General features: G+C 42.3%; 1 protein-coding gene across 2 annotated transcripts in view; it reads right to left on the bottom strand.

The window, feature by feature from the left end:
- DNAH8 (dynein axonemal heavy chain 8) overlaps positions 1 to 17,551 on the bottom strand; it is a 318,410-nt gene that overhangs the window by 31,233 nt on the left and 269,626 nt on the right. For both annotated transcript variants that reach the window (XM_061146069.1, XM_061146068.1), the window contains exons 83-84: positions 16,862 to 16,963; positions 11,225 to 11,385 (exon numbers count right to left, since the gene is read on the bottom strand). In XM_061146069.1, coding sequence (XP_061002052.1) covers positions 11,225 to 11,385; positions 16,862 to 16,963 — 263 coding nt within the window. The remainder of the gene's footprint in view (positions 1 to 11,224; positions 11,386 to 16,861; positions 16,964 to 17,551) is intronic.

The following is a 17,551-nucleotide window of genomic DNA, read 5'->3' as shown; positions in this document are numbered from 1 at the left end:
AAGAACTCAATGGAGATGAATCAGCAAGAAATGTTTTAGGTTCCTTGAAACATGTCTTACAAATCCTTAGTAACATTTATGTTCCACAAAAAGGCCCTCTTCTGCCTTTTCTTACAGCATATGGAATGAGAGTCTTACTTTTCTCTTTCTTCATCTCTAGGTGTGAATTAAACAACCTTTTGTGAAATACCCTACTAACAGGCAGAATCTTAAGGAGCTACTGCTAAAATTATCCAGGATTCTCTGCTTATGAAAAATTGTATTTTGTGATCAGAGGGAATTCTATTCAGCTGGCCTTTAATTCATTTAGGAAACCAGCTGAAGAATGGAGGAGATGCTTCTGTCTTCAGCATTTTTATTGATTGATTGGCATCGGGATGCAAACCTGCATGTCCAAACAACTGCATCCTTTCCAAAAGTCATGGTTTAAGATAACTGCATCTGGACCCAGGCTTTACAGCTGGATTTTTGAGTCAGATACAGTGATTATGAGGGCCCTGTGTCAGATCAGTAAATGTTTGTAACCCAACCAGAGTTAGGGTATTAACTCCACATGACCTTTAAGCATATAAATCACACAAGAAGGCCCAATAAGATAGGAGGTGATTTTTAACAAATGAAAATGGATTTTGTGTAATTTTACATAAAATTTTAATCTCTAAATTAAGTTTTGTTGAATAACCTCTATTTAGATGTTGGGGTTTTAGAATAGCCCAAAAGGCTATTTTTTTAATTTTAAAAGTTGGAAGACAAACATGTCGAGCAGGCGCACAGATGAACATATGAATAGAGAGCAAAATGTTCTGGTAAAATGGCACCAAAGACACTTGCAACCCATTCCTAAACTTTGAAGAATGGTGTTATCCCAGGTTTAAAAGTTGCACTACGGGGAAGAATGGGGAGAAGGGATAGTTAGGGAGTTTGGGCTTGAGATGTACACACTGCTATATTTAAAATGAATAACCAACAAAGACCTACTGTATAGCACAGGGAACTCCGCTCAATGTTATGTAACAACCTAAACAGGAAAAGAATTTGGAAAAGAATAGATTCATGTACATGAACAAGTGAATCACTTTTCTGTACACCCCAAACTATCACAACATTGTTAATCAACTATACTCCAAAATAAAATAAGAAGTTAAAAAAAGAAATTTCACATATGCCAAAAAAGTCATGCAAAGTATAAGAAAAATGAAAATAACTCTGAAGGGGGAAAAAAATCCTATGAAAAAAGGTGATGGGACAACAACATGAAGTTACCACAAGTGAAGGAGCCACACGCTATTACATGCATTTTTCAGAAATCTAAATTTCTATATAATTCATAGTATTCCAAGATCTCATTGTAGCTTTAGATAGAGTGAAGATAGAATATGTGGTGAATGGCTGTATTAGGCAAGATGTAGGCGTCATTGTCACCTTACTGAGCATCATGAAATATTAACACAACATTAAATCTCTGACTTTATCATGAACTCCGTGTACCCACATTTCCACTGACTCCGAGGGTTCTCTGTTTCCTAAGTCAAACAAACCCCAAACCTAACTCATTGTTTTATTCTCCTTTTCCCTTCATCTGAACTGTTTCTTGCCCCATCTCCTTAGACATCGATGTCTTCGTCCAACTGCTCAACCTATGAATTCAGAAACAGCCTTCTTCTGTCATATTCCCCAGTGCTTCTTGGTTTCCAAGTCCTACATCTAAATCATTGCTAGGATCCATCTAGAAAATTCCAGTATCTTCATCCCCACTGCCTTCAGAACTGCCCCAAACTCTTTTGAGTGTACCCCAAAGCTTCAAAAGACAATCTCTGCATCTGCTTCAGCCTCAAGGTCAGGGGACACCTCTCTTCAAGCCCCTCTTTCCCACGCTTTAGGTACAAAGGACTCGGTTCCCCACACTCATCATATCCGTCTCTGGATTGTCCCTGTGTGTAGGTGCCCCGATCTATGTCTTTTCTCTCACTGAGCTAAAGTGTTTGTTTATTTTAAGTATTTGTTTATGTGTTTGACTGCGTTGGATTTTAGTTGTGGCATGCGGGATCTTCCCGGCAGCGAATGGACTCTCTGGTTGAGGCACACAGGCTCCAGAGTGCGTGGGCTCAGGAACTGCAGTTATGCGGGCTTAGTTGATCCGTGGCTTGTGGGATCTAAGTTCCCTGACCAGGGATCGAAATCCATGTCTCCCACATTGCAAGGTGGATTCTTAACCACCTTGGTTAAGGTGGCAAGGTGGATCCCCGGGGAAGTCTCTATTTTTAATTGTACATACTGCAGGTGTACAATGATGACTCCATATACATATGCATCCCTCCAGATCATCATCTTCCTCTTTACTTGCTCTCTGTCCTTCTTGCTGCCTCCTCACCCCACCCCCACCCCCGGCATACTGTAGTCACCTCCTCCCCACCCCTTCTCCAACCTGAGAACTCCTGCACATCCTCTAAGGTACGACTCCAGTGTGGACTGTCTCACTAGCTTACTTTGACCCCTAAGTTGGAATTTACTGCTCCTTTGCCTTTGCTCTCATAGCAGCATGAATAATACCTCCTGATTTTAGAGTTAACCATATCACACTGCATAACTATTTGCCACTCATCCATCTTCCCTAATAGACGATGAGCTCCAAGGGCAAGGACTGAGTCTTACTGATCTTTGTATCCCCAGGCTGGCTAGGGAATATGTTCTCAATAAATATTTGTTTATTGAATTGAGGCCAACTAGCTTGGATTGCGTTAAACCTCAAATAGAAAGGAGAGCAATTCTCCAATATTTAAAGCGCATGAAAATTTAACTATTTGTTCCTTCTTAAGGTAAAAATATAGTATATTATCATTACTGTCCATTTTTTCCAGGCACCTTCCTACACACAAAGGGATATATATGTATTCTCAAAACACAGGAGAATCAGATATAATTTAAACATGATTAAATTTAAACAGAGACCTTTAAAGTTTACAGAGAAGAAGACAACAGTAAATTCCATGCATACTGAGAAAACCTGAGCTCATTCTTCCTACCTGTTCTAGCTACAAATAAAGAAGGGGAAAGACTCCCTATCTGGAATTCTCAGGAGCTCTCTTGGCTCCCCTTCAGCTTGAATCTTTTCTGGAAACATGCTCTGTACCAGTGGCTGGGTGCCAACGGCGCACACCAGCGCAGACATGACCTGCTTGCTCTTGGCTGGCACCTGTCACGTTCACCAGCTCTCCAGGGGGGGACCGATGGAGTTGTTGCTGCTAGATTTCACCTAAGAAATCACTTTCATGGTGGATTATTTCATTTTTTATGAGGGGATCTGAAAACAGTCCTCACACTATGGATGAGGGAGACAACACCCTAAAAAGCTGACCCATTTTGCACAGGAGCTGGAAAACTCCAGATCGCATCCCCACCACACATTTTATTAGGCGCAGAATGCTGGGGCTGTACAGTTTACATTTCTTTTTTTCCACAAAGTGTTTTCTATTTGTAAAGACAGGAAAGGCAGAAGCCTAGTTAGCTGGTTAGAATGGAGAATTGTGAGTATCTCTATATGTCTCGGAGAAGGCAGTGGCACCCCACTCCAGTACTCTTGCCTGGAAAATCCCATGGATGGAGGAGCCTGGTGGGCTGCAGTCCTTGGGGTCGTGAAGAGTCGGACCCGACTGAGCAACTTCACTTTCACTTTTCACTTTCATGCACTGGAGAAGGAAATGGCAACCCACTCCAGTGTTCTTGCCTGGAGAATCCCAGGGATGGGAGCCTGGTGGGCTGCTGTCTGTGGGGTCGCACATAGTCGGACACGACTGAAGCGACTTAGCAGCTATATGCCTCAAAACCCAAGGGCTTTCAAGAAAACAGTCCCCATAAAAGCTCTGAGGTGAAGAATAAGAACTATAATACTCCATGAGCTTTGGTCCCAAATCACTTCTAGAAGAAAAATCTCTCTTTGGAGTAAACATGGGACTTGCAGTTCACATTGGACTTGCAGCTTTGTGGTTTGGGGGAGATGTCTAGGTCATCTCTGTTGGGTGGGACAGTCGGGGGTCATGAAAAATAAAATGCACACAAAAAAACAGAACAGTCTATAAAATACACAATTAACCATCTAATGAGCTATTAGTGCACTGTCATATCCAAGCCAGCCTAGATTTATCTACATCTTCACACATGAAATATCAATGGGCATAAATTTTTTAATAAAAATCTGAAGCTCAAAAGTCAGCTGAAACTAAAGGGAATACAATTAAATTTGTCCTGAATGGAAATGAACAAAAAAGTTGTAGTAAGACATTTGATAAATTTCAGAAGGTAGAAAAATATGCCTAACTGCTAATGACTACAGGAGTGAAAATAATTGTTTCTGACATTGAGGTAGTTGAATGTACAGAGTACTTGGTATCTTGTAAATCTAGATAATAAAATGGGAATAAACTATGCATTTTTTATGGTTCCTATCTAAGCTCTTGGGAGAGATTTTATTTATTTTAAAGCATTTATTCAGCTGGATTTCCCCCCTCTACTTCAGGGATCGGTCATGCTTAAGCAGGATTGAGGAGATGGTTCCCCCTCCCCCAAATTCCCTTCTTCTCTCAAATTTATGGATGCTAACTTTAGAGTACAGATTCGCATCAAGAGGTTCTCTACAGTGCCCAATTACAGCCACTGGGCCTTTCTGGAAGCAAGAGTGGTGTTGGACAGGGGGGACAGTCAGAAAAACTAGTAAGGATTCCTCTAGCTGGTGACATTCACACAGATTCAGTTAGCGCATCTTAGAAAGGTCACCACCTCTCTAGTTACAACTGTTATCTCTGTACAAATGTGATCAAACCTCTCACTTGGCTGCAGTCCACATGATACACTCTCTTTCCCCTCAGACACATCCCATCATCTTTCCCAACTCAACACACCCTAACAGGACTCTAATTCTCCCCGCCCCCTGCCCACCAAATGCAATCCTGTTCCCAGCTCCTCCACCATCTCAGCTCCCAGATCAGGAATAAGAGGGAATCCTTTACCTCTTTCATCTCACGTAGAACATGGAGAGTCACTTCTATTTGGTGTGGGATGGGTGTAGTAGGGAGGAGACCAGGGGTAGGTTTTAGCTGGGAAGTTTATGGGTTTCCCTGCTGGCTCAGATGGTAAAGAATCTGCCTGCAATGCAGGAGACCCAGGTTTGATCCCTGGGTCAGGAAGAACCCCCCCTGGAGAAGGAAATGGCTATCCACTCCAGTATTTCTTGCCTGGGAAATCCCATGGACAGAGGAGCCTGGTTGGCTACAGTCCATGGGATCGCAGAGTCGGACACGACTGAGCAACTAACACCTTTTTGACCGTCACTGCTTACTGCCTCCTGGTGGTTGGTGGGGGAACAGCGAGGCCTTGGAGCACAGCCCTCCAAGAAGGTGGGCTCAATTGCCAGGAAGGGGGAGGCCAGGACTACAGTCACCACATATTTCAGAGACCAGAGAGAAGAAACATCAGATCTAGAACAAAGCTCACTCAGAGGTTGAGAAAATGACCAAACGTGTAGCTCCGAACTGCTCCGAACTGAGCAGGAGACAGAAACGGGCCAAGGTCCCTGGAAAGAGGGGGGCCCTAGGGAAGACCCTAGGACAGACTAAAGGTGGAAGTCAAGAAAGAAGAGAGATAAGAGGAGGATCACAAGTCTTACACACCACCTAGTTGTTTCCAGCAGAAATAGTCCTCCAAGCGAGGCAGAGTTACAGCACTCTGCTCGTGACCTCACTCAGTGTGATGAGAGGTTGCAAGATCCTGATGGTCAATTTTGGGAAAAGACAGCTTTTTGGATCTGGAGCACACTTGCCAGCAATGGCAGATGAGCCTCCAGAGAAGGCTGAGAAAAGAGACTTGCCACATGGCGAAGAAAGCTCGCCGTGTCCTCTCTGTCCAGCAGGTAGCAGCAACAAGTAGATGGCAACCACGGAAGACTCTCAGTCGCTGCTCTGTATTCACCAGATCGGTCTCCTTGTGGGGCTGGTTCTCAGCTTCACTCTACCCTCTCCATCTCTCATCATCCCTGATCTCTGCTGGTTCATTCACAGGGTCTTCAAGATGGCCTCTTAGTCCAAACAGCCCTTAAATATAGGGGAAATGTGCTTGGTTTCACTTAAAAGAAGAGGAAATAAAGCTATGCTGAGAAGCCACTTGTCACTCATCATATTGGTGAAAAATAAGCTTCACCAACACCCTGCTGACTGAATCATACTGTTGACTGTGTGTGTCATATTGCTGGTGAGAGTGTAAAACGGCACAGCCCTCTGTAAGGGAAACTGGAAATATTCATTAATCCTTGATCTAGCAATCCCACCCACAGCAATTTACCTTGAAAAATACATCTCTAACAACATAAGAAAACCACAAGCATGAGATTATTAATTGAGGAACTACAGGAGGCAGCAAAATATTGGAAACAACCAACATGCCCATCCATAGGAAAATGGATGAATGAACTATAATGCATATGATCCAGGCATATCTGTTTCTCTGCACTTTGGGGTTTTGCACTTCAAGGAGACTGTAATTTTTACAGATTGAAGGTTTGTGAAAACCCTGTGTCAGTCAAGTCTATTGGCACCATTTTTTCCAACAGCATTTGCTCATTTCATATCTCTGAGTCACATTTTGGTAATTCTCACAATATTTCTAACTTTTATTATTATTTTATTGTATTTGTTACAGTGATCTGTGATCAGTGACCTTTGATGTTACTACTATGACCCACTAAAGACTCAGATAAAAGTCAGCATTTTAAAGCAATAAACCATTTTAAATTAAGATGGGTACGTTTATTTTTTAGACATAATTCTACTGCACACTTAATTGGCTACAGTTAAGTTAGTGTGAACATAACATTTATATGCACTGGGAAACTAAAAATATCATGTGGCTTGTTTTATTGTGGTAGTCTAAAATGATATCTCTGAGATGTGCCTTTAATGAGGAAGATACCTATGAACATGTAGATGATTACAGGATCATCATTGTTAAGTGAAAGAAGTGAGACACACACAAATATATATGGCAATATATATACAAACATATATGTGTGTATATATATATATAGTTACATATATAATTATATACATAATGACAATTTTGTATAAGAGAGAAAGGATAATAAGAATATATATGATACTTATGTATGAGCAAAAAGAAATACAGAGAAGATAAACTAGAAGCTAATGCATTTGGTTGCCTGTGACAGAAGGGAGAATGGGTTGGGAGGGCTGAGACTTTTCTGAGAATCACATTATACAGCTGTGACTTTTGAGCCATAGTCATGTTTCACATATTTAAAAGAATCAACAAAAAAATTTTAAAAAGTCTAAAACGTAATACAAATAGAAACAGGTGACTGTACTTATACATCAACTGATGGCACAAACTCACAGTAAAAACAATCTGAATAACTTCTGAACATAGAGTTCTGTACACTCTCAATGGGATATATTCTAGGGGACAAAAAGAACTACAAAAAAATCTTGACCTCCAGTTGGTACATCTGTTGTTGGTCATATGGTATTGGTGGTGAAATAAAATGGGATCCTATAGTCCTTTCCTCCCATGTTCTCAGCCTGCCTTTTGTCTGTGGAAAAACTTTAACCAAAGAATAAGTTTAATCAGAGAAGAGATAAAATGCAGAAACAAAGGAAAATAGTCCAACAAGACTAAATAATAACAGTTCAGTCATTAAGCATGGTCAAGGGCTTTTAGTACCTCCTCAAGGGCTATAGATAATGTTCTAGGTCATATCCTATGAGCTGTCTTACAGATACCAAAACCCCCACCAGGTGGAAGAACTTCACTACATGATGACTAGGCTTATCGCTATGACAAAAACTGCCACAATTCTGGGAATTAACCTCAAGGAAACGGGAACAAACTGACCCTGGAACTGAGGATTAACTGTACTTAAAACAATCAGGATGATGCTGGTCAGACCACCGATGACAAACTTTAAGATGACTGTCAGAGCTGACTGTGCTGTTTCTACATATGGCCCTCTGCCTCTGTCTATAAAAGCTTCTGCCCCCGACTGTCAGTGGAAGGGAGTCAGCCTTCGGACAGACGTCGGCCCTCCCCACCGGTTGCTGGCATCCAAAGTAAAGCAAAGTTTCCTTTCCACCAACTTGCCTCTTTATTGGCTTTTGAGCAGCTATCAGCTGGACCCCACTTTCCATAACAGTGTAATTTGGAGCAAATGAGTAAAGAAACTGAAGTGCTGAGAACCTGAGTTCTCCCCGTGGGAGGAAGGAGATCACTGTGTGAAACGAGCAAGGACAAGGAAGAGCCCTGAGGTGTGTTGGTACTGGCATTACCCACGAGCTCATGATGTTTTAAAAAACACATATCTCCTATCTGCCCACTCAGAGGATCTATAAGCGCGCGCGCGCGTGCGCACACACACACACACACACACACACACACACACACACACACAGATGTGTGGATTATATTATGTATGGATATAGCTGTAGATGAATAAACAAACTGATAAATACAGAACAAAAGGAAAGCTAACGGAACAAAATGTTAACAATTGGTGAACCTTGGTAAAGGGTATATGGGTGTTCACTGTACCAGCAACTTTTATGAGGGTTTATAATAGTTCAAGAAAGAAAATCAAGGGAAAAAAAAAAAACCCAACAGTTTGTCTTTATCATTGCCTCCCATCTGGATTAGTTTGGTTGCTCTTCTCTGGACTTTTCTAGCTCTGGTTTATCTCTCTTGAGAGCCGGTGACCAAAACTGCCTACAGCAATCCAGTCACAGGAACGCCATCCCTGTAAGCCAGGGTGAGACACTGTCAACCTTGTTTCACATGTTCCTTGGTAGGATCCTGTGGTACCTGACGGGATCAGACCAGACTGTCTAGGTACCAGACAATGTGGCTCCTGGGGCTTTTGCCAAGGATGGAATCAAAGTTTAGAGCCCTCATAAGTGAACCATTTCGATGGCTAATTTACAAGTACATTAAAACTTACTGGCCATTTTTCTGCCCATTCCCTCGAATTCATGAGATCTTTCTGCAGACTATCTCTATTAATTAGACTCTCCACGGCCTAAGAGAATTTACTATCCCTGACACATTCAACAAATGTGACACTATTCAACAAATAGTGCCTGAGTAGCTGGCACTATTTAGCCCTGGAGCTACAGTAGTGAAAACAAGCAGACATTTCAGACATAATGGAGCTTATATTAATAAAGATTTCAAAGGGAGGAAAGGAAACCAGGTTGTTAGACGACAAGCAAATAAAGAGCTGGTGAAAAAATCGACAGGAAAAAAGCAGGCAAGGAAGATGGAGTTTGGGGTGGGAGTTGGGGAGTGGTTTGCAATTTTTAAATAAGGCAGCCAGGGAAGGCATCTTTGAGAAGGTGACATTAAGACTGGAAGAGGCAAGAAAGTGAGCTCCAGAGATATGTGGGGGAAGGATGTTCCAGGAGGTGTATTCTATAGTAGGAAGGACCTGTGGTGGGAGCCATCTGGCCTGTCCAAGTAACAGGAAGCTAGCAGAAGCTGGAGCTAAGCAGCGCAATTGAGGGAGAGGGCAGAAGGAGACCGGCCAACTAGGTCGGGGTCAGATGGCATCACTGGGCTTTGCAGGTCACCTGTAGGTCATGCTCAGCTCTCGCCCTTGACTTGGAGTGAAGACAGGAGCCTCAGGAGGGTTCTGGGCAGAGGAGTGGTTTGACACACATTTCTAAAGTCTTAGTCTTAAAACTCCTTCCCACAACTTCCCCAGTGGTCCACTGGTTAAGACTCCATGCATCCACTGCAGGGGGCACAGGTTCGACCCCTGGTCAGGGAACTAAGATCCTGCATCCCACACATGGCCAAAAAATTAACTAATTAATTAAAGACAACTCCTTCCCTGTGTGCTCTCTTTCAGATGATATTAATTCACAGCTGGACTTCTGAGGATTCCCTTTTATTTCTTAACTTCCTTCCTGTCTCCTGTTAACTTACAACAGTCTGTTAAAATAACACCTAGAGCTGCCACCAAAGCACCATCACTGTTCTGTCATGGGGTCTGGAATGAGTGATGGCCATTTGTGGGTCTTTGAGGGTCACGCCCATGACTTTGAAGACGAAAAGAGGCATGGTAGAGTTTAGAGGATGTGGAGGGATGAGAATGAATGTGAGTGACAAAGAGGCCTGGAGGCCAAGCCTCGTGCTGGGGCAGGGAGCATGCTCGGGGTGGAGAGGAGATACAGCGGGAGCAGGGATGCTAGGCCAGGACACAGAACCAGGAGGTGGAAATGTCCACGCCCCATCGCAGAGCTGCTGCCCTGCCGCTGCAGGTGAGTGACCAGGAGCGAGGCACAACTTACTCCTCCCGGCCGTCACAGCTTAGAATCTGCAGAGGAGTCTTGGTTTCTTCCATTTCCTGAAGCGAGCCACGCTGCTGCACATAAACTCTTGGTCTTTGGTCACTGAGCCCCAGGCACGAACATCCAGGGAGGCTCTCAGCTGGGGTTTCCTGGAGTCCTCTCTGTGGGGCTGGGTGGTCTTGGGTTCAGGTAGGGGCCGAGATCTCATCCAAAGGACGGGCCTGAGAAGGGGCCTGGGACTGGATGCACGTCTCATCTCTCCCCTCACCACCTCTTACCACAGTGACCAGGGCAGGGACATCACGCGGAGCCCTTCTGCCTCGGAGCCCTTCTTCCTGGGCTCTGCATCTGTGTCCTCTGCACCTGTGCTCGCGGCATCTGGCCCTCCAAGGCAGCTCCTTACACAAGGATGCAGGTGAGCGAGTAGGGGGAGAGGGGCCATCTCCGAGAGGATCAGCAGAAGTACGTGTCCTCCTCCTCTTCTCTCTGCCCTCCTGCACCTTTTACATTCTGTTTATGACCATTATTTTTAACAGATTTTTTGAGATAAAAGGCAAAGAACTAGGAGGCTACCATCCTACCAGATCAGTGGCATCAAGACTAAGAACACAAACTGGTTTTATGACACAACAGAGAAGAAATAATCAATGCATAAATTAGAGCTTTAACATTGTCATAAACTCCGGAGCAGCAGGATTTAGCGACGGGCAAGCAGGCCAAGATAGGACAAAATTGTAACTGGGAGACAGGAAGTGACACTACTGTTTTTCACAGTAAAATAAAAAGAAGGGGAAGGAGAGAGATTAAGAGAGCAAATGAAGTGCACAGACTTTGCCAGGCTGGGTTATATCCTTTCAAATTAAAAAACGCCGGGAACTTACGTGATATCGGCGTTCGGGTGAAGCCCGAAGACTTCAGGGTTATCTAGGGATGGCAATGACTGGATGTATTCGAAATACTGATCCAAGGTTTTGCACACAGGGATTTTATACCCTGTATAAAAACAGAACGACGGTTCAAACATCTTCTCACTGAACCAGACCTATATCGGACAGAAAACAGGAGAAATAAATTGATGAATATCTAAATGAAAACCCCAAACTGCCACTGTCAAGGAGAGAGGGTCACCTTATTTCCATTTTAAGCATTTTGTATATTGGGTTTGAAAGGCCCTTAACAAAACCACTGATAGCATAGTTAGACATATGCGTGCATGCTCAGGTGCTTCAGTCATGTCCGACTCTTTGCGACCCCCAACGCACTGTAGCCCACCATGGGATTATCCCAGCAAGAATACTGGGGTGGGTTGCCATTTCCTCCTCCAAGGAGTCTCCCCGACCCAGGGATCAAACCCACACCTCCTGTAGTTCTTCCACTGCAATGCAGCTGGATTCTTTACCACCGAGCCACCTGGGAAGCATAGTTAGATATAGATTAAGGAAAGAGAAAGGCCACAATATAAGAACAATGAAAGCCAGTCTCTGTTTAACACCAAAGAAGATCATTTCTAAGGGTGAAGAGGAGAGAGCCAGCCTTGCAAGCCCACCCTCTACTAGAGTAATCTGACAAACCTTGAGTTCACTTTAAAGAGGCAAGGGAATGGACTGCAAAAGCAATAACCACATACACAGACACGCACACACACACACACAGACACGAGAGCACATCTGGGCATTTTCACTTCCTCCCTTCTCCCCAGAAACAGGGCTCGTGCCTGGGGGCTTACGCTTGTGCTCAGTGTGGCCCACAGTGGTACCGAACACTCCATATAGCCAGGAAAACTTCTTACAAATATCTCCCCTCCCACCCTGAGCTGGAGAGCACCCTCTGTTAATTAAGTTATGTCCCTGGACACAAGAAACAAATATATCCAACCATCTTATTGTTTGCCTTAAGACATCCCTTTCTCATTCTGTGTGAACTGATTATCTATAAGGTAACAGCGAGAGAACAAATAAATACTTGGTGAGGATAGACTTATTCTGAAGTGGAGAAAAAAAAGTGTTGAATGCCTATGAGCCTGCTTTGAGGCAATGACTTCTGTGTCTAAAGGAGTGATTTTCACAGAAGGGAGGGAAATAATGAGATGATGGGAAGAGGAGGGATACAGGCAGGATGTCCGAATCACTCAGAGGACTCCATGTGGAAAGAAATGGGGATTGTGTTTTCCTTCGATTGGTCACACTTTCTCTATTATCTTCCCTCCATATCCTGCCTCTTCCAAGTCTTTTTAGGTCCAGTGATTGCTCTGAAACACCCTGTTCCCTGGTTCTCCCTTTTTTATTCATCATAGTTCTATTCTATTCAACTCCTGTCCACAAGGCGTTGAGCTTAGAACAGGAACAGATTGCAAAGACAAGACACACAGTCCTTTCCTTCAAGGAGCTTGTGACCCAGTAGAGAGAGAAGCCAGTTATATAATCACCACAATACAAAGTGCACTAAGGTAAGAGACACAGGAAATAAAAATAGCCAAAGTACTAAGGAGGCGAGCCAGGAAGAAAGAAGAGCCTGATGGATGTCAGGCAAAGCTTTATCTAGGAGGTGATTTTGGAGATATACCTCGAAGGACAGGATTTTAGCAAATGAACTTGTGACTGGGGAGACCACACACGCAAAGGTATAGAATAACTGATGCAAAGATGTAAGGCAGGGTGGGTACATGATGAAACCAGTGTATTTACCCTAAGATAAATATAACGTAGAGGGAAGAGATCAGACAGAAAAAGTGAAGTGAGGTCATATTATGGATGACTGTGGATGTCAAGGAGAGGACCAGAGCATAACTGAAAAAATGGGGAGCAGCTGAAAGTCATTAAAGAAAACAGTGCTATGATTATGGTCACTGTTTAGAAAGATGAGGTTTTTAGTGATGCAGATGACAAGGGTGGCAAAGGCCATGGGGTCCTCAGCACACAGACAGCAAATGACCACACCGAGTTCTGAGCTGCCAGGTGACAGGCATAAAAAACCAAAATGAACTTTCTTCTTGTTTTCCCACTTCTTTAATAAAGTTCAACAGCATAAAAGAGTAAGTCCACGAATAGCTAGATCTAAAAACACAAAAACAGTTGAGTTTCACCAAATCTGGAGGACATTTTTTGGTATAATCAAAATCCAGAATATGAAATCTACACGGAATTACTTCAGGAGACTCGGGAAGGTAGCCTATAAAAATAAGAAGTCATTCTTCAGGGACAAAGAGCAAAGTTCTACAATTACTGGTTTTAAGGGAGACAGGCCATAAGATGCTGAGAACAGAGAAAACAGACAAGGATTCAAAGATAAGCTCCAAATTGCAAGTCACAGTGACAGAGGATCCGATTTGAAGGCTCTGGTTTTCAATTGAAGCAATTTTCACTCAGGGAACACGGGCCAGGTAAAGTGGCAGCAGATGACAAGCCTTTGCCTCCCTAGTCACCCACACTTTGTTTGAAGACATTAAGCTGAATGTTGATATTTTTCTATATTGAGCTGTCTTATATAAATTTTTAGGAGTCTCCCAGGTGGTGCTAGTGGTAAAGAACCAGCCTGCCAATGCAGGAGACTTAAGAGAAGCAAGTTTGATCCCTGGGTTAGGAAGATCCCCTGGAGGAGGGCATGGCAACCCACTCCAGTATTCTTGCTGAGAATCCCATGGACAGAGGAGCCTGGCGGGCTACCGTCCAAGGGGCTGCAAAGAGTTGGACACGATTGAAACGACTTAGCATGCATACACCCATGTATTTTTTAAAGTAAATTTTTTTATATCAGGCAAATACTAAATAATCAGTATTAAAGGTCAGTAAAGGTCAATTCCCTTTCCTTATCTTCCTTGACCTCCCTCAGTTGACATTTCTTCTTTCTTGCTACATTAAAATATATTTAAGTACTCAGGAATTTGTCCTCAGTTTCTTTTCTTCTTTCATCCTCTTCTCTACACTTTCTTCTTAGATGATGATCTCATCTGATCTCCTGACTTTAAATGCCATTTACATATGACAAATTCCAAATCCTTTTCTCCAGCCCTGAGCTCTCTCCTGAGCTCCACCCTGTAAATCCAACTGCCTGTTTATCTTCATCCATTCTCTTATTCAACAAATATTTATTGAGTGCCTACTACGTGAGAGATCCATTCCAGGTACAGTGATGCAAACAGGTAAAGTCCCTGCCCTTATGGAACTTCCAGTCTTAGACATCTCCACTTGGATGTCCAGTAGGCATCTCATAGGTTACATGATGAAAACAGATGACATATGCATATAAAAGCAAAAATTAGAAAATTTCCACCCCTAGTAAAATTTCTTTCCCCAGAAATTCTTTCTCTTCTCTGTAAATAATCCCATTCTTCATCCAGTTACTTAGGTCAAAACTAGGAGTGATCCTTGACCCCACTCCTTCCTTCCCCATCAGCATTCTACTGGTAGTATCTGTACAATATGTCCAGAATCTACCCACTTTTTGCAGTCTCCAGTGCCAAACTCCAATTTAGGTACTTGTGCAATTATTCTAACACAAATATGCATCTTTTTTCCCCCTCTTTTGAATTTCAGATACAGAGGCGAGTTCATCATATTCCTGTATTTTATTATTCTCAGGTCTCTAGACCCTTTTCATTTTAGTTTTTCCCATTTAGCCCTTATATTCACTCCTAGTCTCCTCTTTGGGGGTTTCTATTTAAATATACTTGATATATGTCCTTGAAAGTATGTATTTACCCTTGAGAAATTATACAGGTACCACTCAATAGGTCTCATTTTATTTTTGAAAGCTCTGCACTCAATGCTATGTTCCTAAGATTTATGAATGATGTCATATGGACCATTTCTTCCAAGTGCTGCTTTGTATTCCATGACAGGCATACAATATCTCACTCCTCTGTTCCTCCTCTAACTCCTCACTTAACTCCTCTAACTCCTCAACCTGACAGATTCCCAGGTTGCTTTCAACTTTCCACTCTCCCAAACAATACTACGGATAGTGTCTTTGTACAAGTCCGCAAACCTGTCTGAGAATTACTCTGAGACATACACTCAAGAGTGGGATTCTGGTTCAGAGAGTAGTCACATCACACACCTTTGATATGACTCAGCGCCACCAGCGCACCTTTGAAGGGCCAGCAATGGTAATACATGTGCTCACCCACTACTGCTTATCTGTTCTCTCAGGCTTCTTATCTATTCTCTTAGGCTTGTTCATCTCCACAGTGGATGCTGTGATGTGCCACCAAATCCTTCTCCAGGACCCAGGCACTGACTCCCCCAGCTGTCTGGAGTGCTGGCTACTGAGGGCTCACAACATTGTCCCTCCCAGGAATTACCCTGGAAGGGAGCTGCCTCAACTGAAATCATGTCCTTGGGGGAAGAGAGGACCACAGGCAGAATCCATCTAAGAGTCCACTTCTGGAGAACTCAACCGACAATGGTGGCCTGCAACTCCGTGCACAGTCTTGCCATGACATTTTTATACATATCCATATGTGGGATTTTTTTCCTAGAAACGTTCTAGGATGTATCTACCCATTAATACTTAATTTCGGTTAAGTTTTGCTCAATTACTTCCCTGGAGATCTGCTTCTGCATATCCTTACCAACACTTATCATCATCCACCTTTCTCCAAATACAGTTTTAAGAAAAACCTTAGTAAAGGTTGAAAAACAGAAATTCAGATTTCTGGTCAACCTCCAGTTTACCAAAATAACCCCAGAGCTTATGCTTTGTTGTTGAGGTCTCAATTTTGTTAAACTGGGAAACACATCTAAGAATTACCAGCTTAGATCCTAATACAAAGAACCCAAATAACTATAAAATACTCTGATATTTTTTTCCACTTAGGTAATGTACATTGCGTCTTTAACATGTAAAAGTTTTAAGAATAATTTGAGCCTGATAGATTCTTGCCTGGAGAATCCCAGGGACGGAGGAGCCTGGTGGGCTGCCATCTATGGGGTCACACAGAGTCAGACATGACTGAAATGACTTAGCAGCAGAAGCAGCAGATGTATTTATACCATTCATCCTTGGTGTGAAAGCCAGAATTGCTAAGAGATAATATTTTCTAGAAAATGTTTACTCATATGACCTATCCAGATTTTACTGGGCACAAAGGAAAAAAAAAAACCACTTCTTCAATTTTCAATTGTCTGTCATAATGGAAAGAGATGAGAAAACTCAAATTTTGGCTCACTCTCCAGTCACTTATCTTGGGGCTTGAAATTGCCCTGAAGACTTGCCATCGGAGGAAAAGGCAGAGGTATTATGCCCAGTACTTTTATAGGAGGGGAGGTGGACATGAGCAGCTAATCTATACAGAAGAAGATTATAGATCATTGAGAGTTGACCTTTGCTCTGTTCTGGACCACAAGTAGATTGCTAGTTGGTATGGTTTTGGTTTGGTTGGCCAATTCTTTTCAGTGGCTCTGCTCTATATTTTTTCCCTTTCAGTTTGGCTTACCTATTATGAACCAAAAACATTCTTATTTAATAGGAATATTCAATGAGAGTGTGTATCTATGCTATTTTTTTCTAAGTTGACTTACTCTAGCAAAGCAGTTAAGCAGACGTTTATCAAAGTCGTCAGTGACTCTGCCTCCATACTGCACCTCTCCAATCATGTACCGAACGGTATTCCACGACACACCCTTTATTAAAAAATAGAAAAGAGAAAAAAAAATAGAAAAGAGTTATTCATTGTCAACCCAAACAAACAATTCTAAACATTTCGATTCTTTCTCTAAAAGAAGGCTCTGAAAAAGGAAGCACTAGCTAGACTGCATTTAAAATTACTCATTATCTTATATTAATAACTCTTTTGCTCTTACACGACTAGAATTGCTATGGTTTGTTCACCAAAGAAAAACTTACAATACTAAACATCAGTGAATATATTGCTCATTGATTATTTAAAGTAGGGGAAAAAGAAGACTATTTTTCAGTCTGTGGATGTAATTACCTATAATGTTCATTATAGTAATGCCAAGCTGTTAGAGCAGAAAAAAGTCACGTTTAATGAGGAAAGGAGAAAAATCAAGTAATCAACGCTTGAATATGCTTTCTTAGTAATATATTTTCTGAATCTGTATGAGAACATCTAGAAAATTATTCACAAGGTTTTTCTACAATGCAATATTTTTCTGACTCGTTGTGTGAGCTATGACTACATCAAAGCATTTATTAATTTCATAGCAATCTTATACTAGCAACACATTTCAGATATTAATAGTTCTTTA

The sequence above is a fragment of the Dama dama genome, chromosome 7 (assembly GCF_033118175.1).
Source record: "Dama dama isolate Ldn47 chromosome 7, ASM3311817v1, whole genome shotgun sequence".
Lineage (NCBI taxonomy): Eukaryota > Metazoa > Chordata > Mammalia > Artiodactyla > Cervidae > Dama > Dama dama.
Note: the sequence above shows the minus strand (reverse complement) of the source record. Positions and strands in the feature narration are given on the sequence as shown.